We start from the raw sequence: 23,563 nt of genomic DNA, 5'->3' as shown, positions 1-23,563 counted from the left end.
TATTTTCTTCCCAAAACCAAGCATGACTTTCTCTTCCCAAAACAAGACAAATTTTCAACCTGAATTTTGCTTCTGGGTACAGCAAAATGAACAATGTCTGGGGGTTTTGCCAAATTTCCATTTTGCTTTTTTTTCCACATTCAAAAAATTCCCATTGACTTCAATTATATGTTGCCCCAAAAATTTTATGATATCAATTAATTAAAAACAGCAATTAACAGAAAGTTGTCTATACACTAAGGGTATATGATTTGTGCCTGCATGGGTTGACAAAACATCTGAAACAAGTTTTATGATTGGCTTGTGGAGTGACGTTTTAATATGTCAATAGAACTTTTAAAAATCATATTTACTGAATGTTATAAAGAACTATTGATGTAGCCAATTTTGGATGTGCTAAATGCAGTGCAATCTAAATTTCTATGAAATCTATGAAGAGACCTGATATGTGGGGAATATTATTCTTGATCAGATAGTTCACTTTTTCCTCAGCATCCAATATGTTCCAATGAATACTAAAATGTTTCATTCCCTTCATGGGCATCCAATTCCTATTGAAGACAATGAGAGTTTTGTATACGAAATAATTTTGGATCACATTATATGCACTTTACCTGCATGTTATATGCACTTCACACTATGTGCACTTTACCTGCTATTTTGCTCCACCCACATCTGAGATTACATGGGGCAAATTTAAGAGCGTGCACCCACACCAACATGAAATTTAGGATGGGTAGGAAAGCAGAATCCCATACCCAGTGAAAAGAACTGAGAAAGCCTTTTCACAACTTTAGGTCACTTGGATGAGGAAAGAGACATCGTGCGATTATCAAATCCAGCCCTCCTGCTCTGGGCAGGAAAGACTGCTGGGGTTAAATACAGGCAGTCCTCAGACTTACGACACAATTCGTTCCTGAAAACCACATCTTAAGTCGAAACACCGTAACTTGGAACTGATTTTCCCATAGGAACAATGTTATAAATGGGGGGTTGGTTCCTGAACCAAGGCCCAATACCCTATATTAACCAAAAATAACCCAGAATTTTGTACTCAATCAATTACAGATGAGTAATATCGCTACATCAGTGTATTTATATTGTAAATAGCAATCTTATTGATTTGGAGGACTTATTTGAAGTGACTTTACTGGACTTTTTGAAGGGCTCTTGGCTGGAGTCTTCTCCAGAGTCTCAGCTGCAGGTTTTTCTGGAGTCTTGTCTGCTTTCTTAAAGCAAGTGTCCAAGGAAGTTTGGACAGATGTTCTCCAGGGAGATAGGTGATGCAGCGAACTTGCTTGCTGGCGTGGTGTGGCATCGCGTGAAGAGTCGTAAAGTCAAACCTGAGGTCAGAAAGTTGAAACGGTATCAATTTATAAGTGCCCTAAGTGCCATTGGTTGTAACTCCAAACGTCTTAAATGGAAGACTGCCTGTAACCCCAGCAGCTGGGGCTAGGTGTCCTAAAAGCTAGGGAAGAGGTTGGCCTGCCCCCACCACCCTGCTGCCCTAAAGCACCACAGGGCCAGAGGCTCAAGAGGGCCCAAGGGTGACCAAAAAGAACCTCCGGTGGGCGTGGCCAGGATGAGTGGGAGGGACCGGGCGAGGCCCCGCCCGGCTCGGCGCAGGGGGCGGGGCCTGCGGGCGCTGTTCAGGGCCGCGGTGCTGAGCGCGCGGCTCCTCCTCCCGCCGGATCATGGTGCTGTTGCAGCTGCTGCCGGCGGCCGCCCGCAGGCTCCGGGCCATGCAGTAGCGGCGGGCGGGAAGCCGGGGCCATGGCGCTGCGGCTGCTGCAGCTGCTGCTGGGGCTGGAGCTGGAGCTGGCGCTGGGGCTGGGGGCGCGGGGCGGGGAGGGCGCGGCGCCCCTGGCCGAGCTGCGCTCGCAGCTGTCGGGCGTGGAGTCGCTGCTGGAGGAGTTCCGGCTCCAGCTGCAGCCGGGGCCGGGGCCGGGCAGGGGCAGCGAGGGCTGCCGGGGCAGCAGCTTCTCGGCGCGGCCCGACGCCATCATCCGCACCAAGGACTCGCTGGCGGCGGGCGCCACCTTCCTGCGGGCGCCGGCGGCGGCGGGGCCGGGCTGGCGGCCGTGCCTGGAGGCCTGCTGCGCCGAGCCGCGCTGCACGCTGGCCGTGGTGCAGCGCGGGGCCGGGGCCGGGGCCGTGGCAGGAGCGGGGCTGCGCTGCTACCTCTTCGACTGCACGTCCCGCGGCCGCGCCGTCTGCCAGTTCGCGCCGCACCGCGGCTACAGCAGCTACAGCCTGGGCGCGCCCGGCCGCAACCGCACGCAGCGCCCGCCGCAGCCCGGTAAGGGGGAGCCGCGCCGCGCTGGGCCGGGCCGGGGGCCTCGCTGCTCCGCTGCTGAGCCCCGCGCTGCGGCTGCGGCCGGGGCCGGGCGTGTGGCAGCAGGTGCTGCCCTTCCTGCTGGCTCCCAGGAGCAGGCAGGCGGGAGGGCGGGAGGGCTGCACCTCGCCCAGCCGCAGCGTCTGTGTGGTTGGGCGGGCGGTCGGTCTACACGTGTGACGGGGTGTATATAGATGTACATACGTGTGTATGTGTTTTCTGTGGATGTATGGGGGTGTGTATATATGTATTTGTGTGTGTCTGTGTATACATGTATATGTGTGCGCCCTGGGATGTGCTTTCTGCTTCAGAGAGCAGGGCTGGCCTCCCCTCTCTGCTCTCTAGGGTGGGGGCCTGGGCAGACGCTGGCCAGCATGATTCCCTAAGGTGAAGGGGCAAGGTGGGGGTTTATTCCCCCTCAGTGGCAATAGGTAGGGGGTGCATGTGCACCCCCTGACAGGCCGCACTCCCCGCTCAGGCAACTGGTTGCTGGGGGCATCAGTCACCCATGTTCCCCCTCCCTCCAATCTCCCCTTGGGGAACCACAACCAGGGTCTGCCTGGCTGGAGTGGGGCAGCCTCTGTCAGGGTCCCCCCGCTCACTGCTTCAGTGGCACGGGCAGGGGTGTGTCCAGACACATGGCCCCACCATCCTCCTGCCTGGGCTGGGGCTGGGCTGGCCTGCAGGCAGTGCTGAGAGCAGGTGTGGAGGAGCAGGCCCGGGTGGCAGAGGCAGGGCCCTTCCCAGCTGATTACAGCTCCTTGACAGCCCAGCCCACACACACAGGCAGCAGCTGACTGGGCAGTGGCCTGGAGGTGACACTGCTGCAGCTGTGGGTAGTCCTCTTACAGCCAGACTGGCTGCATGGGACAAGTCCTTCATGCCTGTGGCTGCCTGGGCTGGCTCAAAGGTGCTGGCAGGCCCAGAGCCTGGCAGCCATCCACTGCAGAGGCTCACGTGCCTGCAGTCACTGCCACCGCCATTGCCACAGCTCCTGCATGGTGCTCACTCATACGTCTGTAGCTGCCATGTGAGATGGATGAGTAGGCACCATGCAGAAGATGCAGCAGCAGAGGTGGCTATGGGCACATAAGACCCTGCAGTGGGCACCTGCCGGGCTCTGGGCCTGCCGGCACCTCTGAGCCACCCTGAGTAGCCACAGACACAAAGCAATCATCGCACGCAGCCAATCCAGTTGCCAAGGTGCTCCCCCACAGCTGCAGCAGCATCGCCTTCACACCACTGCCCAGCCAGTCACCACCCGTGCACACTGGGCCAAGCTCTCATGGAGCCGTAGCCGGCTGAGAAGAGCCCTGCTCCCACAGTACAGCCCGAATTGGCCCTGCTATCCACTCACCTCACCCAGGGCTGAGCTGGGCCAGCTGTGGGCACTGCTGAGGGAGGGTGTGGAGTGACCAGCCCGAACTGGGCCAGGCTGCAAGGGCAGGGCCCTTTCCAGCTGGCTGCAGCTCTATGACAGCCAGGCCCAGCCTGGGTGTGGGGAGCCTGGAGCAATCCAGGTGCACAGCTCCTGCACACCCAGCCTGAGCCACAGCTGGCTGAGAAGGGCCCTGCCTCCACAGCCCAGCCTGGGCCAGCCCCTTTGCACCCGCCCTCAGTTGGGGCAAGCCTGGCTCAGCCCCACAACCCCAGCCCCAGCCCCAGCCCTGGGCAAGGTGGGTGGATGACAGGGCCAGCGTGTGAGTGGCCAGTGGGGTAGAAAGCTGGGCAGACCCTGACTGGGGTCCTCATGCCTGTACCCAAGAGGAGAGACAGGGGAGTTTAATCCCCTTCCCTGCCCCCACTTCACCTGAGGCTGCTGCCCTGGCTGGCTCTGGCCATGCCTCTTGCCAGGCAAACTGCCAGCAGGGCAGAAAGCTGGGCAGACCCTGGCTGGGGTCCCTGCGCTTGTGGGAGACAGGGGAGTTTAATTCCCCTCCCTTGCCCCACTTCACCTGAGGCACTGCCCCGGCTTGTCTGGCTGTGTTCCCCCCAACCTGGGGACAAACTTTGCAAGGGCTGCTTCCCCTTTCCCCTTCCAGGTGCACCCCAGCTAGGGGCCCTGCAGGCAGGGTAGGGGTTTAAACTCCTCCCCAATCATACTCAGCGGCCTGCCAGGGCCTGGCCGTACCCCCCACCCAGGTCAGCTTCCCTCCAGCCTTGCAGCTGCTGCAGAAGGGAAGGGAGGGCATGCTCTAGCACCCCCTGGCTTCTATCCTGAGCCACTGCAGGCATGTGGCTCCATTTCCAGAACCAAAAACGAATGTTTATTCACTTGCAAATTGGTTCAACCTACACAGGTTAGACTAACCTGCAAAGATTGAATCAATTCAGGCTCAGGCTTTTTGAATGTCTGTGCTTCGCCTAGGAGCAAGGAGCAGAGCTGTACCTACTTGTTGTTAATGTACTTTATTATGAGAATGGAAATTTATCTTCTGACCTAAATCTGTTAAGTGCTCGATGTGCCATTGGCTTTACCTATGCTCCTTCCATTTCTGAGTTAGGATGGTTGTGATTTTATAAATAGGGACTTATGACTTCCTAATGCAATTACACTGAAGTAGAGTTATGAAGGAAAATGGTCCTTGATTCAAATGCCTGTCACCCCTGACATAAACCACAAAAGGAAAGCTGATTACACTATATTTTGCTGTCTAATGTTATTGTACCATTGCATTCATGAATTAAACTGAAAAGAGATAAAGCAAACAGGAAAATGTCAGGAGTTTCCTTCTTCCTGGAAGCATACTTTACCTCTCTTTTTTTCTTTAGTGAACCTAGTGAACTTCAGGTTCATGGGATATTGAATATTTTTTCATCTACTTTTTCCTTCTCAGTTCATCTCAGGAAAATACACCTTTACAAAACCATACAATCCTTGTACTCCTAGAATATTTTTAGACATTAGCATATAGTGACCTGTTCTTTTTTCTTTTGTTTTTGTCTTTTTGTCATTTGTTTGGGTTTTTTGTTAAATTCAATTAACAGTTTTCAGTAATATCTGAAACTAGTGTTCATTGTATTTTTAATTCTGGGAACAGCTAAAGAGAGTTTTAGCTTTTTCACTTAAAATGCAACTCTGGTGTAATTCTAGAGAAGTCAGTGGAGTTTCAGCAGAAATGGGTTTGTCTATTTTTACCTGATACAATATTCCAGCATAGTGAGGCACTCAGTCTTGATGGAGGTACCCCAGATCTGTGCCGGTGAAACTCTGATGAATCAATGAATTTAGAAGAGCAAGAACTAGAATAACATGGTTGTGAGTCAAGAACTTGATGTCCTTTATAAAGATTTTTTTTTGTTTAAAGAGAGGGGGGAAAACAACATTTTTTTTTTTAAAGAGAAAGAGAGAGAGAGTATGGGCCCTGAGTACCTGACCAGAAAGCTGTAAGTTGTTTCTTTAGGATCACTTGCTGCTGGTAAAGGTTAGGGGATTTAATATAAAGGTAAAATGGTGTCAACAAGAATGTAAGAGCTTGTAATAGAAGTAACCTTTTTAGAACAAAGCCTCTACAGCTCTCAATTTTACTAGAAATTGTGAAAATCTCTAAAACAGACAGGGGAAGAAGTTAGAGACCTCTGCTAAGTTCTCACTAACTTTCCTGAAGGCAGCCAAGTTCTCCAGTGTGAGAATGCTACTTAATCATCACACTAGCAATAACAGTATCTTTATTAAATCTGAATAAAGGTTAGAATACCTTAGTTCTCCAATTCCCTGTGCCTTTTTGTGTTAAAAATTCTAAAGTTATCTTTTCTATTATTCTATTCATCTGGCCCCAGCTGACTTCCTGCCCTTTGGGCAGGGGGCTGGACCCGATGATCTCACGAGGTCCCTTCCAGTCCTACTGTCTATGAAATCTATTGCTACGAAATCTATTCCAGTGGCAGGAGCTGCCCCCACCCCACGAGCCATGCCTCCATCCCACGTCCCTCCCCTGCCCCGGCTGGGCAGCACCTGCCCCTGCCCCCTCCTTCACCACCCATCCACAGCACCATCCACAAGATGGAGGCTGTGAAGCCAGGCAGGGTAGGCTTGCCCCTATCCCTTCCTTGGGACTTACCTCAGCCCTGGGGGGCTGAGGCAGCTCCTCCTTGCACCAGGTGGGACTGGGCAGACCCCCTGAAACCTGCTTGCAGCCCCCACAGTGTGCCACAGACCCTTGGTTAAGAACCACTGATCTAAAGCTCATTCAATTAAGTTTATCTAAAGTGCCCCCATGGTCATTTTGAAATGTGCGGGGGCTTAATACACGTGATGGCGAGGCGATGCTGCAGCCATCTAATTAGAATGCAGAACAGAGTCTGATCCTAATGCATTCTAATTAGAACGTGAACGAGTGCGCCTATAGCACCCAAAGGTTCCAAGTTACCTGAAGAACTGTGGTTGTAGGTACAGTGCCACACCATGTCATTCATGTTTTTTCAAAAACCTAGGAAATTATACATAAGAGAACTATGTTAAAAAAACATTACTATGACTGCATTGTCAGTTCTCAAGACCAAGGAAGTGACAGTATGAGGTGGCCTTCACTGGATCCTTTATATATGCGTTATGATATATTCATTGATTATATAATTATATATTATATTTTTTAACCATACCCTGCCTCTTCCAGCAAAAAGGTTATACTTACTTTGGGCATGAATCAGGGTTATGTAGTGAAAGGCACTACTAACTATAGGACCTCTCCATTATTTCCTAAAGAAGTAATAATAGTCAGGGGGGTTCATAAAGAGAAAGGATAGCTTGATGAAAAAGACAGCTGAACGTTGAATGGATTTTCTTCCTGCTTGTCACAGAATTCCTGTGTGGTGCTAGTCATGTCATTTAAACCAAGCATGTGACATCAGGTCACTTAGGATAGAAATAGACATCGTCAAATGAAGCAAATATGTTGAAATGTGTTCTTCTGGGGCTTGAGGGGCCCAGTCCTGCACACCCCAGGAATCCTCACACGGGATCAGGCCCCTCAACCTCTGGGAGCACCTGCCCACTGAAGTGCATCACCAGGATTTCATGCCTTTAACTTATATAATGATATCAAGTCCTTTATATTCTTAATATTCTGAACAGCCAAGCCCTTGGTAACAAACACTCAAACTTAGTGATCTCTTTTGAGAGTTTTGGCCTTAATCTTTCTCTGCCTTGGTTCTCCATCTCTAACATTGAAATAATAACACCATCTCACTGGAGATTTCTTCTAAATTAATCAGCGAAGTGTTTATAGAACCTTTGGATCCTGTAGTTACGAGTACCATAAAAGAGGATACGAGGAAATTAATAATTCTTTGTTCAGGGCTAGGTTTGGAAATACAGTAAATATAGGGTTGGTGCCGTGTATTAAATTATTTTGTGTGCACGTAGATTGGTCTTCCTCGATTAAATAAATTTCATATTTACTATATAATGAAGCATCAGTGTGTGCAGCTGAGGTGTTATATGTAACATATTTGCAAGTGAAATAGAACATGAGAATACAACAGTTTCCTTCCTGGCTACATCTAGACCATCATTCAATAATGTTGAACAGTTAAAAGCATGAAAACTTAAGTATGCATAACTAAGCTTCAAATTCAGCATTTAATGTTCGTTGGTATATCTCTGGTTCTGTCTAAAACACAAGGAAAAGAACAGTGCATCTGTGTACATTATAAATGACAGAACCATATATTTTAATGAAGGTTTAGAAGCCCATGAAAGTCCTCAAACTATGTAGGCAGTGGTTGCTAACAGGTGTGCATCTTAGGGTGCTGCGAGATCCCTTTGAGAGTGCCGTACAGTGCAAGGAGATAAGCACTCACTTTTCCCTACCTGACCCCTATGCAAGGCAGTAAGCCAGGTTCATCTCTGCTTGGCTCCATGCAAGGAGGTAAGCTCACTCTTGTCCTGTCTGCCTCTGCATGAGGAGTTAAGCGCTTACTCCTCCTTCTTCCCCCCTCCCACTGAGTGAGCAGCTAAGTACAAGCTTGTCTGTGACCAGGTCCAGTACAAGGAGGTAAGATCATAGTCATCCCTACCCTGCTATTTCCTGGGTGAGTCTACATAAAATGTTTACTGCAGAGTTGCCTAATTTGCTCTGCACTACACTTTTCAGAGTCTACATGTGCAGTGCTATTAGGATGGATTAAGATAATTAACTCCATAGTAAATTAGTACTTGTAACAGTGAACTTGTTGTAATACTGAATAGATGAAAACATATGCACACTGAAATTTTAAGGAATAACAAATGGAATCTGCTGCAAGGTGCTTGGTTTCAAACCATAGGGAAGCAAAATGATAAACTGACATCTCAATCACAGAATAAGTAGGAAGAATTCTGTTTCCCCTAATGAATAACTAATCTGTTTTATTTTTTAAAGAAAAAGACCAGCCTCCACAGAGCAAGGCAGGACAAGATATTGTGCTACAGTCACCTGTAGATTGGGCGATTTTGGATGGCCGAGGAAGTTTAGATGACCATGGAATCATACAGTATGAGTGGACTTTAATGCAAGGTGATCCAGCAGTCGATATGAAGGTACACATAGTAGCTCATTTAAAATCAGTTGTTTGTTGTTAACTGTGTGTGGTTCTTTTGTAAATGTGGAAATAAAACATGTAATGATCTCCCTTTACTCAGGTGGACATGGTTCATGGTAAAGTTAGGATAATTTAAAAAACAACAGACGTATTTTATATGAGTGATGGAAAGCACATAATTAGCAATAAGGGAAATTGACAGTATCACATAAGTAGGTTCCAAAAATCTGTTAGATAATCAGCTCTGCTCTCTTAACTGTAAATGTTGCCTTCTTGTTCAGCTTCTAGGAGCCGGGTCAGACACCTCCATAACTCCATTATTAAAATAACACAATAGTTTCTCTAACAGTTTGTTGTAAGAGTTTGCTGAGAAACTAAAGGTGTTGTACTAAGACCATCTCCAATAAGGGATGCTTCAAGATGATCATCATACGAAACTTTTAATTTATTCCTGAGGTTTAAAATACAGTCTTGTTTCATCTTAAAATTAGACACTGGCCTGGTCCTCAAGAAGCTGAAAAGACCTAGAGAACAACCCTTTGCTGGCTGGATAGAATTCCCCTAACACAGATACTGCATAAAGTACAGAAATAAAAGTCTTATGCACAACCGCTCACACCCCTAGTGTTGATAGCATGCTGGGGACTCATCCCAGCACATATTCCTGTAGAGCAGTGCTTCCCAAACTTTTCCTCAGCATAACCCCATTTATGACCCCATTTCCTCAGCATAGCCCCACACTCCCAATCCTCAGCCCCCCACCCCCATGACCCCATCAGCTGATGTTGCAACCCCGTTTGGGGTCATGACTCACGGTTTGGGAACCACTGCTGTAGATATTTTGCATACTGCTGGTGCCCATCTTTGGTGAAGACACTCAGGATTTACAATCAAGCAACTGAAGGCAAAGTTTGTCCCAACAGCTGCCTTAGGCAATCAAGCTTTTTTTTAATCCCTCAAGTGTTAATTTAAGGTCCTACTGTATTTACATACACAGTCTTAATAAAGCTTGCCATGTAGTTCACAAAAGATTTGATGAACTGGTAAGAAGACAGTTGGGTTTTGATTAATGGTACAACAGATCAGGAGTGGGTTTTCCCACGTGTCCAGTCAATGATTCTTTAGCCCCAGTCCAACAGTCTTCCAATGGCACAATAATACCCAAGAGCCTTTGCTGTCCCAACACTGTAATTAATGTGCCATAGTGCACAGCATAGATATGTGCTGCATGAAAAATACACAGCCCTCCAAGCAGTGGTAGCCTCAATGCCTGCCACTGGGTGTGGAGTTAAAGTTGGGGACCCTTAAGGAACCACTGACTGTTCAAGGTTTGATGAACATATTTTGAGTTATACCTATTTAGTAAATTAGGTCTGACAGCTGTTGGGACAATTTTTTTTTCTTCCATTGCATCATTATAAAATGCAATCATCCTCATTAAAGATGACAGTTAGACCCAATTTATTTCAATAGAACTGAGCAGAATTTGACCTTCTGTGCAATTTGTGTTTTGCTTGTCTCAGAAGCACAGCCCATACAGGTACACCCCAGGGAAAGGGGTGGCTAATGTGCTTTTAAGTTGCCTTCTGATTTGGAGTCTTTCCAGATCCAGTATGACACCAATGCCAATTAGTAGCTCACCCCTTCCTGTCACTGGGAAGTGGTCTCTGGCAGGATTAGCTGACAGCATTTCCTCTATACTACTCAGCCTTCTCCCAACCCACATACTGGGCATATCTACACGTGCCCCTATGGTGCCATTGTTACTGCACCATCATTTAGTACTTCCAAATTTAGCCCCTATGTTCCCATAGCAACACACTATACCAAAGGAGTGTATCACTACGGCGACGTAGCTACAGCATCACAGTTTGTCTTCCAAAACTACATTGCCCTAGAGTGTTGTTACAGTGAAGTAGCATCACGTGTAGACACACCCACTTCCTCTTAAGTCCAGGAACCACAGCTGACACTGACTCCTAGGTGACTCTCAGGTCGGTGTGGTAGCTTAGCTTTCCAGCTGAGTGTATATTGCTATACCACTCACAAAATATAGGACTAGGATATTCAAAAGTATTAGTTAAGCCAATGCTGAGCATTGTGAAAAATGTTACAAGGCCCAGTTCTTAGACTAATCAGCCCAGTGACTGATCAGCCCAATCCTAGAAGATTTTTAGAGATTTCAAAATGGGAGTTTGCCACAAGTCAGCATGCCATTGTATGTCTATGTACTTAATATGCTGTTTTGTTGATATAAGATTAAAAGGTCAAAAAGGCATTAATTAACTAGGTAGGTAGTGAAGTATGCAGAGACCTTGAATGGAATTTGAAGAACACCTGCCACCTTTCTTGTAGATAAACCAAAGAGCTAAATATCTAGGGCTGTTAAGCAAACACCTTTCAGAATATTTTATTTATTTAAATATTTTTTTCTAAAATAATCATGATTAAAGAAATTACTTTGGTCATGCAACAAACCAAAAATGTAAAGATATAAATGGAAGTGCTGTTAAATTAATACGCGCTATGGGAACCTGCTTCCAGATCATCAAAAGTCTGTTGTCTATTTTAAAAACTGTATATACATCCAAAAGTACCAGAGAGACTGGGGCTGATGTTTAAACAAAATAAAAGACAGCTGCTGCTTTGCATTTAAGTACAAAAGAACAAACAGAAGTCACAGGTGTTGAAAGGGCTTATATAAAGAGATCCTATCGTATTGCAGCAGGCTGCCAGTGGAAAGAAAAGGTTTTGTTTTATGATTATTTAGTTCAAGAGTAATTTGCTGGTCTAATTTCTGCTTATGTGCTGTGGCCACTGAACTGTGCAACAGGCAGGTTTTTTTAATTATAACCTGGAAATTTGCTGCTAGCTTCATCAAAGATTTAGAATGAGCAAGAGAGATCCAGGATCTGCTCAGAATAGAAAGGGAAGAGAAGAAAAGGGAAACCAGAAAGTCACAAGGCTGTATTCTGCTGTCTTGTACAGAAATACATTCTGCAGACTAGAATTTGGCTGAACAGGTCATTGCATTTTAATTCTTTAAGTTGTAATGGCCATAGCCATTAAATCAGAGGGAGGAAAAAGTAATTTTAAAAAGCAGAGTAAACTTGGAAATCAACATAAAAGAAAGAACCAATAGCCAAAGCATCATGTAACTAGATGCCAACAGGACTAGATACAATCATTGTATTTGGCAAGCAGAAGTTACAGCAGGGATATTCATTTCATCAGAAGAAATAAATGAATTTATCAACAAACCATGTTGTAAATCAGGTATTACAGTGGGAGCTCTTTTATGCCTTGGAAATTCCTGATGACTTTTACCCATGAAGATGCCATTTTGAATGGGTCAAAGCAAAACTCTTCACAATGTTTCTATTTTTTTTTTTTTTTATTAAAGATGTTTATAAGGGATATCTTTGCTCAGTATTTCTCACATGGAGCTCAATCCTGTAAAATGTTGAATGCTTCCTGGAAGGTGCTATACACACTCAATGGCTCTGTTGAAGTATACAACATTTCCTAGAAGTTGTCTAGCACCAGAAGTCTAATATGAAAGAAGTTCCTCTGAGCTTGGGAAAAGCATGTCTCCATTTAAAATCCACAGATGTCAACTCTTTCCTGGAACTTGGCACCTAAGTAATAATAGTCATTACACTGCAGTTACTCCCAATACAGATGTTTTATTCTAGAATAAAACTGCAAGAATAACTACTCCATTTTATAAACACACTGCTTATGTGAGAATAAAATTATATCTTCAGGAATAGAGTATCTTCACAGAGAGTTGTTCCCCAACAGTTGCTTCCTTGTTTAGGCAAACTTTTACCCAGATATGGGAACTAGATGGTAGCCGGTCCAAAACTGACCTGTATTACAGCACTGAACAGAACATGTGGCTTCAACTTTAAGAGCCAAAGCAAAATTACACAGCAAGAATGCAGATCAGCTGTATCAATTGTTTTGTGTAGCCAAAACCCAGCAGTGTTCTTGGCACCTGGTTAGGCCTCTGAACTTGACCTTTTATCTTTATTACTCTTGTTGTAGCTGCCTATTTACCAAATCACAGTTTCCATGGGCTGCTTGTTCTCTCTTGTCTTTGTCCCTTTGCTACTCTAAATCAGTTCCCACAGGTACTTTTCTGGCTCTGATCTTTCAGTGTCACATGATATAATTCCTCTTTCCTAAGTAGCTCTACTTTCTACTTGGACTGTCTGTAGAGATTAGACACCTGATAACTCCAGTGTTTTGCTATAGTTTTTTAACATGACTCCCAAGCACTCTCTCAGCTTTCATTCTCTCTCCCTTGACTTCCATTTGTGATTTCTCTGAGCCCATTCATGTGCCAACTAAGTCCGAGTCAGAGGACCTAGGTACCACACAACCGCAATTTGTAGCATCAGACTTTTGACCGTGTTCTTTAACTAGGCTAAAACGTTGATATTAAGGCTTAAGATTTCCTTTCTGCTACAAACTGCATTTGTGTTGTAACTGGAATGAGAGACATAACTCAAGCTTTGTCTGGTTACAATAGGGGTGGGCAAAACATGGCTTGTGGGCTGTATACATCCTGCCAATTGATCCTATCCAGCCCATTGGCTGCCACTGGGAGCCTGAGGAGGTATGGCTGCACCCCATGCTGCTGCACTCTGCTGCAGCCAGGAATGGGCCATGCCACAAAGCATAGTGCAGCACACAGATTCCCCACCCCTTCCCCCCACATCCACCCTACCCCCAGCTTCCTGTTGGCATTGCAGCTGTGCAGTCCTGGCACTGCAACTGCCAGCAGCTGGGTCTGTGCAGAACAGGGCATGGTGCAGCATTCTAAGTAGCCATTCCACCTGCCCAGCCACTGCAATGAGCATTGACAGCTGTCCCTGAATTTCCCAATGAAACACAGTGCCAGCAGCAGATGATTGTGGGTGAGCAGGCAGACAGAATCACTCCCCATCCCTTGTGGGCCTGGCTGCCAGTGAATGCAGTGCCAGAACTGTGCAGTACCAACAGGAAGCCAGGCGGGGGTGGGCAGGGAAATGGATACAGGGGGGTCTGCACATTGCATGGCCCAGCCCCAGCTATGGCTGAGCAGAGCAGCGCAGAGCACTGCCCTCCCTTCTCAGGCTCCCAGTGGCAGCTGGTGGGCCAGATAGGACAAGTGGCAACCCCACCCCCAGCTCTCAGCAGCTCACCAAAATTTAAGTGGCACTCCAGCCCAAATTATTGCCTGGGTTACAAAGTTTGGTTGCATATTTTTTTTTCTGCCTACAAATTGCAAATGAGAATCAGGTGCTAAATTCCAACTCAGGATTGGAGCCTTAGAGCTTGTTCTAAAAATACATTCTTTATCATACTTCATATTAATATGGATGTAGTTTGTACAGCAGGACCTGGCTGCAACACCCCCTGGTGGCCAAGCGACTCCTGCCCCCCACCGGCTCCTTGGGCTACCCTCCTTTTTTACCTTGCCTGCCATATCTTGATGGATCTTATAGTATTTAGGGAGGTTGCCCAGGGTCTCAGGGTCTCAGAGTGAGCCTCAGTATTTGGGCACAGAAAATTATTATTAAGGCCATCGGTGACGCATAGGGGGTGCACATGGGTGCACGTGCACCCCCTGAGATCGTCTGCTGCTGATACTGCTGGCGGCACCTGCAGGCATTCACTGCTTGCCACCGCCCCCTGCTGCCAACACCGGCGGTGGCGTCTGCAAGCGGTTACTGATCACCACTGACTGCTGCCACCATTGGCGGTATCTGTGGGTGGTCACAGACCTCTGGTTGGCATTCGCCATCACCCCCTCCCCCTGCCACCAGCATTGCTGTGGCTGCCTGCGGGAACTCTGCACTCGCTCCCGCCACGCCCCAGCCCCACCACCACTGTTGCTCCCTGTGGGCGGTTGTCATGTCCCCCTAGCCTCCAGGAGCACATGTCGTTCATGATTAAGACCACTACATAATAGTTCAACATTTGGCAAAACCAAATGGAAAGCAGGAAAAGACCAATAGCTATTGACTGATATATGAGCTTAAGCGATCTGGTGAGACTTGAAAGAGAAATATACTGTAATTGATGCTACAGTAGCTTGTTTAAGAGAATTTCAAAAATAAACATGCCGTGTCTTTTCTTTTTTTTAGGTACCTCAGCCAGGTACACTAAAGTTATCTCACTTTCAAGAAGGCGTGTACATTTTCCAGCTGACTGTGACAGACACTGCTGGTCAAAGGAGCTCAGATAATATCTCTGTGACCATTCTTCCCATGGTTCATTCTGCATTAGGTGAGAAAATTATTTAAATTATAGCTTGAATGACTGTCAGGTTATATGAATTCCTCTGTCTTGGTGGAGATATGAATGGAAATACATATCATAATCTTACTCTGCTTATAAGTTATAACAGTACCTTTTCTGTATCTTCACATGGCTACTTCAGACTTGAAGGATAAAAATCACTTTGTTGGTAAAGAGGAAGAAATAATACTTTTGTGCTTCTGAATCACTTGGTTACTGATGAACATACAGAATTGGACAGCAGAACAACAGCCCCCTTCTTGCATATCAAAATGGTGCATTGCACAGTTTATGGAGGATCAACAGAGCGTGGCAAAGGCATACACTGTAGAAAAGGAGCAGGCAATTATTTCAGGTGGAGGGGTGCTTAATGAGGGTTAGTGAGCTGTTGAAGGCTGCATGGGTAGCCCTGCCTCTTAACAGGTGCCTCACCTCCTGGCCACCATCTTGGGACCACAAGTCCCACCCCTAACCCTAACCCCTGACCTTTGCCACCAGAAGTCCCTCCCCTTGCCCCCCAGAAATACTCATTTTTTGGGAGGGGGGTTGCCATCTTAGAACCAGAAAAAGACAAATCATACACTAAATGTCAAACATCTACTATAACATATTTTCATTTTATTACAAAAAATATTTTTGTCATGGCCCCCCAACCCCTCCCCATCAGTACACCATTGGTGTGGCATTTGTGGGGTGTGGGTGTGTGCCTCTGGAACACACTGTCCACTTCTGCAGTCAATGCAAGCAACACTGAGGGGTGTGGGGTTGTGTGTGTGATTTGTGGGGTGTGGGGGAGCATGGGAGGAGTGTGAGGACCCCCCCCACACACACACCCCCCCTATGGCGCAGCAGCAGGTGGGGGCACTGGTGCCTGGCTCTGGCCAACACTAATGTGAGGAGCGCAGCCCCCACCAGGCCGTTTGTTTCCTTGTTGCTTCCTTCACTCACAGGGCACAGGAGGGAAGCTCTAGGTGCTGAAGCTGGCTGCTTTCCCCATCCCAGCCTGCTCCGGTGCCTGGGGCTTCCCTACAGTGCCCTGCGAGTGCAGCCAGCCCCAACCCTGCTCTCTGTTGTCTCACCCAACCGCAGCCCCGCCCCCTTTTCCCTACCTGCTACCCGAAAGGAGCAGGATGTCGTGAAAGCCTGCAGCAGCATCCTATCCCATGCTAACAGGGCCCGCCCTTCTGCCCACAAGGGTGGAAGTGAGGCATAATAGGATATGTTGGGGGCAGGTGTAGGTCCCTCACTCCCACCCTCGCAGGTGGATGGGCTGGGTGGGGTACAATTTGTTGGGGGCACCGCAGGCCAGATAAAAGTGTGTGGCAGGCCAAATCTGGCCTGCAGGCTGTATTTTGCCCACCCTTGCTATAGAAAGAGACCCTAAAGAATAAATGAATAACTTGAAGGTTTCACAGACTTATAACATTAAGAAGCATTTATTTAAACTAAAAAGAGTTGGCTTGTTTTTTCTTTTATGCTTTCAAATGTTTCCCTCTTAAATGTTTGCACCCCAGTTATTGCAGCTTTATGCCAGCACAGGCATGTGGGGCTGAAACTAACTGATGTATTTAAAGCCACAAGCTCTAGAAAATACAAGAAGTAAACAAATAGCATAAATGATGGAAAAGAAGCCAAGTTGATGAAGTGCTCAGTTGTGGTGATATAAAGTTATTTTTTTCCCTTTTTTTTAAATCGTCTCCAAAAAAATTGCAAACTGACATAAATGAATGTAGTTGAACCAGCACAAATTCCCTTACTGTACACAAAATTTATGGGGATGTTAGCCATAACATTAAAGTTTAACAAAATGCATTTTTCACAATATGATTTTTAAGCTAATTGACTGTCTGTACACATGGTGGTTTGCACTCTAATTAGAATACTTTAGTGTGGCCTCATTGTCACATGTATAAACCACCACATATTTAAAACTGGTCTCTGGGGCACTTTATCTAAACCTCATTCAACAAGGTTTAGATAAAGCATCCCACGGCCATTTTTAAACCTCTGGGGGTGTAATACACATGACAGTGAAGCATTTTAATAGAGTGGCTCTTCAGCAATTAAAATGTAGCCCCCCACTTCTACCCCTGAGCACGTGCAGAGGCAGTGTGCGTTCAAGCCCTGCTTTCACTGGAGTGCTTAGCTCTTAAAGTTGCTGTTATGGACTGTGTAGGTTTAATAACCAAACTAGTGGTCTCCAACCTTTTTAAGTAGGAGATCACCCTTGGCATTGAAAAGGAACCCAACATCTACCATGTGCCACCCCCCCCCCACACTCCCCGAGCAGGTAAGTCTGTGTGGAGGGAAGAGGGTGCAGATCGAGGCAGAGGGAGAAAAAAAGTATATAGGGGCAAACCCCCAGGAGGTCAGGCTATGGTGAAAAGGGCAGGGGGAAAGGAAAGTGGGGGGGGGGTGCAAATTAAGGCCCCAGCCCTAGCCCCACTTCCTCCCTCACTGCTGGGGCCTTGATCTGCTCCCCCTAACCCCACCCCAATGGCAGTAAGGGAGGGAGAGGGGCTAGAGCAGGGGCAGGCCCTCCACAGCCAGGGCACAGAACAGAGCTGTAAGCGGCTTATCTGGGGGGTGGGGAGGGTGAGAACACAGCCCGGGAGGGCACAGGGGTGTGTGCCCTCAGATCTGCATGCCGGTTGGGCTGGCTGCTGTCGGGAGCGAGGGTCGGTCTGAGGCTATGGCCAGTAGCCCGGACCGTCAGGTGGGGTTTTTCCACGACGGAGTAGAGTTAGGCACGGAAGCATATTGGTTTTATAAAGAAAGCTTTACTTACACTGCCGATGGTCACAGTGCAGGAAGGAAACTTGCTTGAGTTGCAGTTGCACACAAACAAACACAAATGAGATCTCTTCCGAACCGCACCGAACCGAGACGAGTCGTCAATATACGACTCCACGAGTGCTTCACACGGGGGATACGTCAAATTTACACTATGACGTGGAGTGGCTAAGAGCTGATCAGGCCTCTCTGTCCTCCTCCAAGACACACGCGGAGTTTGCTAGGCTCCACAGCGCGCTCAGAGTTCCCCATGAGATGGTTGTGGAGTCCTCCAACTTGGGCGGAAACTGCTCTGACCTTTTATACGGCTAGCGAGCCAATTGCTAGCCGCCACATAGGAATAATTTAGAATCAGCCAATAATGGGGTACAAATTTGCATATGTGTGGCGGGAACGCTTTTGCACCAGGGATTTTTCTCTGCAGCTGAGAAATCCACCGTGCAAAGAAAGCTCCATGTGGCGGGAAAATTCCAATGTACCGAGGCACTAAAAATCATTGGGTTATGACATGCCCCCTTGCCGATGGCACAGCCGGAATTTTAAACCACACGCGCATCGTGTGAGTCATTATGAGCTCTCTCGGCTGGTTCGTAAGTTAAACGGTTAAACACAAATTCAGACAACATAATAGGTTTGTCCTCTAAGGACCGAATTAGATAATAGCCGGCACTAACACACAGACACATAATTATATTCATAACCAGAAATTCAACTATCAGGACTTCAGTGGGCGCCATGGCGAAGTCACGAGTCAAGTCTTCGCTTCTTCAATGATGTTTTCCTTCTCTCTCTCTCGGGACTTCCCTCCACCACGCACTTCGAGTCCTGGACCTATAAAAAGAAAATCCTCAAAACGATAAATTAACCTATATTACAATATTTACGTGGAACCGCGCGTGATAAGGCAGTCAGCGAGACCTGTCGCCGCTTCCCGCTTTTCACAGCACACAATACAGGTGCTCAGGCACGGCTTCGCTTTAGACAATTTTTCTCCTGCACGCTCGTGGATACAACTGACGCGGAAGTGGATGGCAAACACCGCGGGGTTCTATCCATGCTCAGCAAGACGAAAACGTCGATGACAACGTCGAGGAGTCGTCGTCTGGCTTGTCTGGATACTGAAAACCCAGTTCATAGGCCAGTTGCCATTATCCTGCGTCTCCCAGGATTCGGAGCTGTCATTTGGTGAGCCCAGAATGGTTTATGAGGAATCCAAACACGATTCGCTCCTCAGGCGTTCTCTGCGGCAACGGTTGATCAGATTCGCTAGGGCTTGCGCCCTGAGCTTCGACCAGGTATATAGTAGATCGATGCTCCCAGTCGCTAGGTGTTCTCGACTTCATGAGGATGCCCAATTGCGAAAGCTGACGCAAAAGGTTGCTTGCAGGTTGACCAACCATGGGGTTGAGGAAAACTCGGAGGACGATGTTCTTTCCCCCATAAACCTCAACACAGACTCTTACGCTGTCCAGCTTTATTGGCACCGTCTTAGGATTTCGCAGATAACGGTGAGGCCATGGCCCTCTCTGTTGGGATGGTGTTAGTCCCAGTACACACATTCTGGGGTTCCAGGAGTAGTACGAGACTCCGACCATAGCCAGCAAAAGCTGCTCCGCGCTGGCTTTCTCTGGCCGGCCATCATGCCATGCGTGAGATTCTTGACTGACTTGTCCTGCAGCAAGCGCCGGAAGCAGAATGGGCCAATGAGTGTTGAACGTCACTGTATTGACATTGATGGCATGCCCTCTACTCCACGAGGCCCGCCGGATTAGGAAGCTTGCTTCTTCTAGGTCCAACAAATCGGACCCAAATTCCACAACTAGGCGTCCCATCCACATGGCTAGGGTCTCTTCGGGCTTGATCCTTGACTCCTCGTACAGTTTCTGTAACTCAGTTTAAGTACGAGCACGATAGGTGGTAGTACAAGCTGCACTCGATGGATCAGTTGTCTGGCAGGTCGGTGTCACAGGGCGAACTGCTGCTAGAGCCATTATTGATTCTGGTAGGAGGGGCGGATGCTCTCCTCCGCTCGATGCTCCCTCCCCGTGGCAAGAAGGCGGGGCCGCCGGAGGCGACGTCACTTCAGTGGGTGGGACCGCTGGACGGATTCTCGCTCGTTCTTTTGAAGCTCTGCCCATCTTTTCTGGCTCCTCTACGTGGCTCCCTTCTTGCTCGGCGCCATCTTGGAATGGCGTCTCAAGATCCTCTTTCACAGCCGCGTCTTTAGCCGCCTGAACGGTTACGAGCAGCTGGGCTTTTAAACTTGCGTTTTCCGGCATGAGAGTTGTCATAGCATGGACCATTGCACTTAACATCTTTCCCTTGTCGCACCTCAGGGCTGCCCCTTCAGCTGCGGCACTCCCCTCCGTCTCAAAACTCTCACGGAGATCGGACGGGAGCTCGCGGCTCCTCAATCTAGACAACACTGCTTGGGGAGTAAACTGGTCTTCCGTCTCCTGCACATATTGCAGGCAGCGGGTATACTTTGGGTCGAGGATTGGGTCCACTGCGCCCACCGGTTTCACTCGGGCTGAGGATACGGTGCCCCCTTCCTCTCGGGATCTGAATAGGACCTGATCTCCACCCATCACACACCCGAAAGCTCCGGGGTGAAGATGCGCTTTCTTCTCTTCTCCCTTCAGCGAAAAGTAGCCGCTGATGGGCCTTTCACCCGTTCCGTCCGCCTGATGGTAAGCAATATGCACCTCCAATTCTTCGGTGTCTGTTACATGCCGTTTTCCACTGCGCCAAGGGCAGTTTCTCACTAACTCTAACTCCATCGTGTCTTCTCCGCATCCTGTTTGTGACGCCATGTTGGGACTGAGGGTCGGTCTGAGGCTATGGCCAGTAGCCCGGACCGTCAGGTGGGGTTTTTCCACGACGGAGTAGAGTTAGGCACGGAAGCATATTGGTTTTATAAAGAAAGCTTTACTTACACTGCCGATGGTCACAGTGCAGGAAGGAAACTTGCTTGAGTTGCAGTTGCACACAAACAAACACAAATGAGATCTCTTCCAAACCGCACCGAACTGAGATGAGTCGTCGATATACGACTCCACAAGCGCTTCACACGGGGGATACGTCAAATTTACACTATGACGGGGAGTGGCTAAGAGCTGATCAGGCCTCTCTGTCCTCCTCCAAGACACACGCGGAGTTTGCTAGGCTCCACAGTGCGCTTAGAGTTCCCCACGAGATGGTTGTGGAGTCCTTCAACTTGGGCGGAAACTGCTCTGACCTTTTATACGGCTAGCGAGCCAATTGCTAGCCACCACGTAGGAATAATTTAGAATCAGCCAATAATGGGGTACGAATTTGCATATGTGTGGCGGGAACTCTTTGCACCGAGGATTTCTCTCTGCAGCTGAGAAATCCACCCTGCAAAGAAAGCTCCATGTGGAGGGAAAATTCCAATGTGCCGAGGCACTAAAAATCATTGGGTTATGACAGCTGCCACTGTGGGCTGGGCCTGGGCTGCGCTCGGGCCAGGCAGCAGCAGCACTGGAAGCGGGGCTACAGGGGGGCTGCAGGCACCTGAAAATTCACCACAGCCCCCCTATAACCTCCCCTCCCAGCATCACCACCATTGCCCAGTCTGAACGCAACACAGCCCAGAGCCCCACCATGATGAACACAGCACTGCCTTCCCCTTCCCCCACACCTTCCTCCTGGGATCTGCACTGGGGGGGAGGGGGGGACTGGGGCTGGAAGGCAGTGCCACACTCTTCACAGCAGGGGTCTGGGCCATGCTGCATTCAGGCCAGGCGGTGGTGGCAGCACTGGGAGGAGATTTAAGGCGGGGACTATGGCAAATTATGAGGAGTCTGCAGCCCTGCCCCCCCCATAGCCCTGCTCCCAGTGCTGCCACCGCCTGGCCTGAGTGAAGCCCAGCGCAGCCCATTCCCAGCCCGCAGCAGCAACCAGCCTGACCAGCAGGCAGATCTGGGGCACATGCTCCCTGTGGCATTCCAGGTTGCATGTTCCCCCTCCCATGCCTCCCAGACTTGCTGCTCTTGGCTCCATCCCATGTCCTAGCTGTGCAGGGCCTGCCCCTGCTCCAGCCCCACTCCCTCCCTCACAGCTGCTGCAGCCACCCGTGCTGCCTGGTGTTGGGGGGGGGGCACATGCCCCCCCAGCTGTGCACAGCAGAGGCAGCTGCCATTGTGGGCTGGGCTTTGCACCCCAAGCCCCACTGCAGCTGGCCTGGGAGCAGCCCCACAGCATGTGCATTCTGCTGCTGGGCTGAGCCTTTTCTCCTGCCTGCCCAGCAGAGGGACACGTGGCATTGGGCCGCTCCCAGGCAGGCTGCAGTGGGGCTCAGGGCACAAAGCGCAGCCCGCAACAGCAGCTGACTCCACCACGTACAGATAGATTGAGATCGACTGGTTGTTAACCACTGAACTAAACACTAATTTGAGATACTCACACAGAATAATTTGCTGGTACAATCTTAACCAAACATAGGATTGATGGAGTTTTAAAAAGCAAAGAAACACACTGGCATTGAAAGTGCTTCAGCAATAGTGACTTGTAAAAATCTGATAATTACAAGGTCAAAAGTGTGTTTGCTGGAAAGTCTTAAATATTTAACAGCAATGCTGAAATGTCCAGGGACATTCTCCATTACCAGAGGAATCTAAATATTAAAGCAGGCAGAAATCCAATTCTTTAGTGAAGGTCACTTGCAAAGATATGGGCTCAATCCTATTCCTGGGCATGCTGTGTTTGAATCAAGGGAATCACTTGAGTAAGTGAAGAACATAGGATCATGCCCTTCATTGGTCTTTTAACCAGTTTTATTAGAGTATAAACACGTAATGGGGAAAAGCCCACAAACATAAAAATAAAGTTGTTTTGTGCATGTAGCATACAGTTCACAAATAGATACAAAACAAATACACTGTTATTAATGGTTTCTGTAGCAAATGCAGTTGCAATCCCCTAATTCAAGATGATCTTGATTGTTTTCTTTAGGAACTGTCTTCAGTTTTGAAATCCAAACCAGACTTGCTACTGATTGTCTTTAGCACTTACCCAAACTGTGTGGTCCTTGCTTCCTCTGTATTGTAGAAGCAGAACTGCTTTCCATCCCTTAGAGCTGCTGTGCAGCTCACCCAGGAAACCAGCTAGTAGTCACTGCCTTTCAGTGTTACCATTTCTCCCTGTTCCCTCTACTTTCTGACTGCAGAACAGCTTATAAGGAGGGAGAGGGGCAATAAGAAAGCTTCTTCTGCTCAGCATAAGAGCAGTATTAGCTTTTACCCTATATGCTGTACTTCTTGGCATCAGATACTAGAGTTTCTCAAAACTCACTCACTGAAACGAACAGGAAGTAAAGAGGTGGAGCAGGGAGAAGAGGACTGTCTTGATCTCCTCTCATCATAGAACAGGCCATGGTTATGTTTACATGGAGTTTGAAGAGTTGCTTTAGAAGAACACTTAGGAGCTACAAATCCCAAACTATAAGCAGCTCCTCTCTCCTGTTGTAGAGGCAGTACCACAGCAGTATGGGGAATTCCAGGTTATTGCTTTTATTAAGAGCTTCTTTGTCAATAAGGTATTAGACTAGAATCAAAAGGCTGAGTCTCTTCAGCTTTTTCCCCCTACATGTTTATATTGACA

The 23,563-nt window shown here is 48.0% G+C and overlaps 1 protein-coding gene and 1 long non-coding RNA gene across 8 annotated transcripts in view; one reads left to right on the top strand and one right to left on the bottom strand.

Moving 5' to 3' along the window:
* Nucleotides 1–290: 290 nt before the first annotated feature.
* Nucleotides 291–2,267, bottom strand: LOC132243618 (uncharacterized). Its single transcript, XR_009455314.1, has 2 exons — nucleotides 2,182–2,267; nucleotides 291–1,343 (listed from the first exon to the last, which is right to left on the bottom strand). It is a non-coding gene; the product is annotated as an uncharacterized LOC132243618 (long non-coding RNA).
* Nucleotides 1,668–23,563, top strand: part of LRP11 (LDL receptor related protein 11) — a 37,438-nt gene continuing 15,542 nt past the window's right edge. For 2 of the 7 annotated variants that reach the window (XM_059713957.1, XM_059713946.1), the window contains exons 1-3: nucleotides 1,668–2,299; nucleotides 8,698–8,855; nucleotides 14,995–15,136. In XM_059713957.1, coding sequence (XP_059569940.1) covers nucleotides 1,774–2,299; nucleotides 8,698–8,855; nucleotides 14,995–15,136 — 826 coding nt within the window. In that variant the 5' untranslated portion in view covers nucleotides 1,668–1,773. The remainder of the gene's footprint in view (nucleotides 2,300–8,697; nucleotides 8,856–14,994; nucleotides 15,137–23,563) is intronic. The other 5 variants (XM_059713971.1, XM_059713965.1, XM_059713978.1 and 2 more) reach the window with 4 other exon arrangements.

The sequence above is a fragment of the Alligator mississippiensis genome, chromosome 1 (genome assembly GCF_030867095.1).
Source record: "Alligator mississippiensis isolate rAllMis1 chromosome 1, rAllMis1, whole genome shotgun sequence".
Taxonomy (NCBI): Eukaryota; Metazoa; Chordata; order Crocodylia; family Alligatoridae; genus Alligator; species Alligator mississippiensis.
Note: the sequence above shows the minus strand (reverse complement) of the source record. Positions and strands in the feature narration are given on the sequence as shown.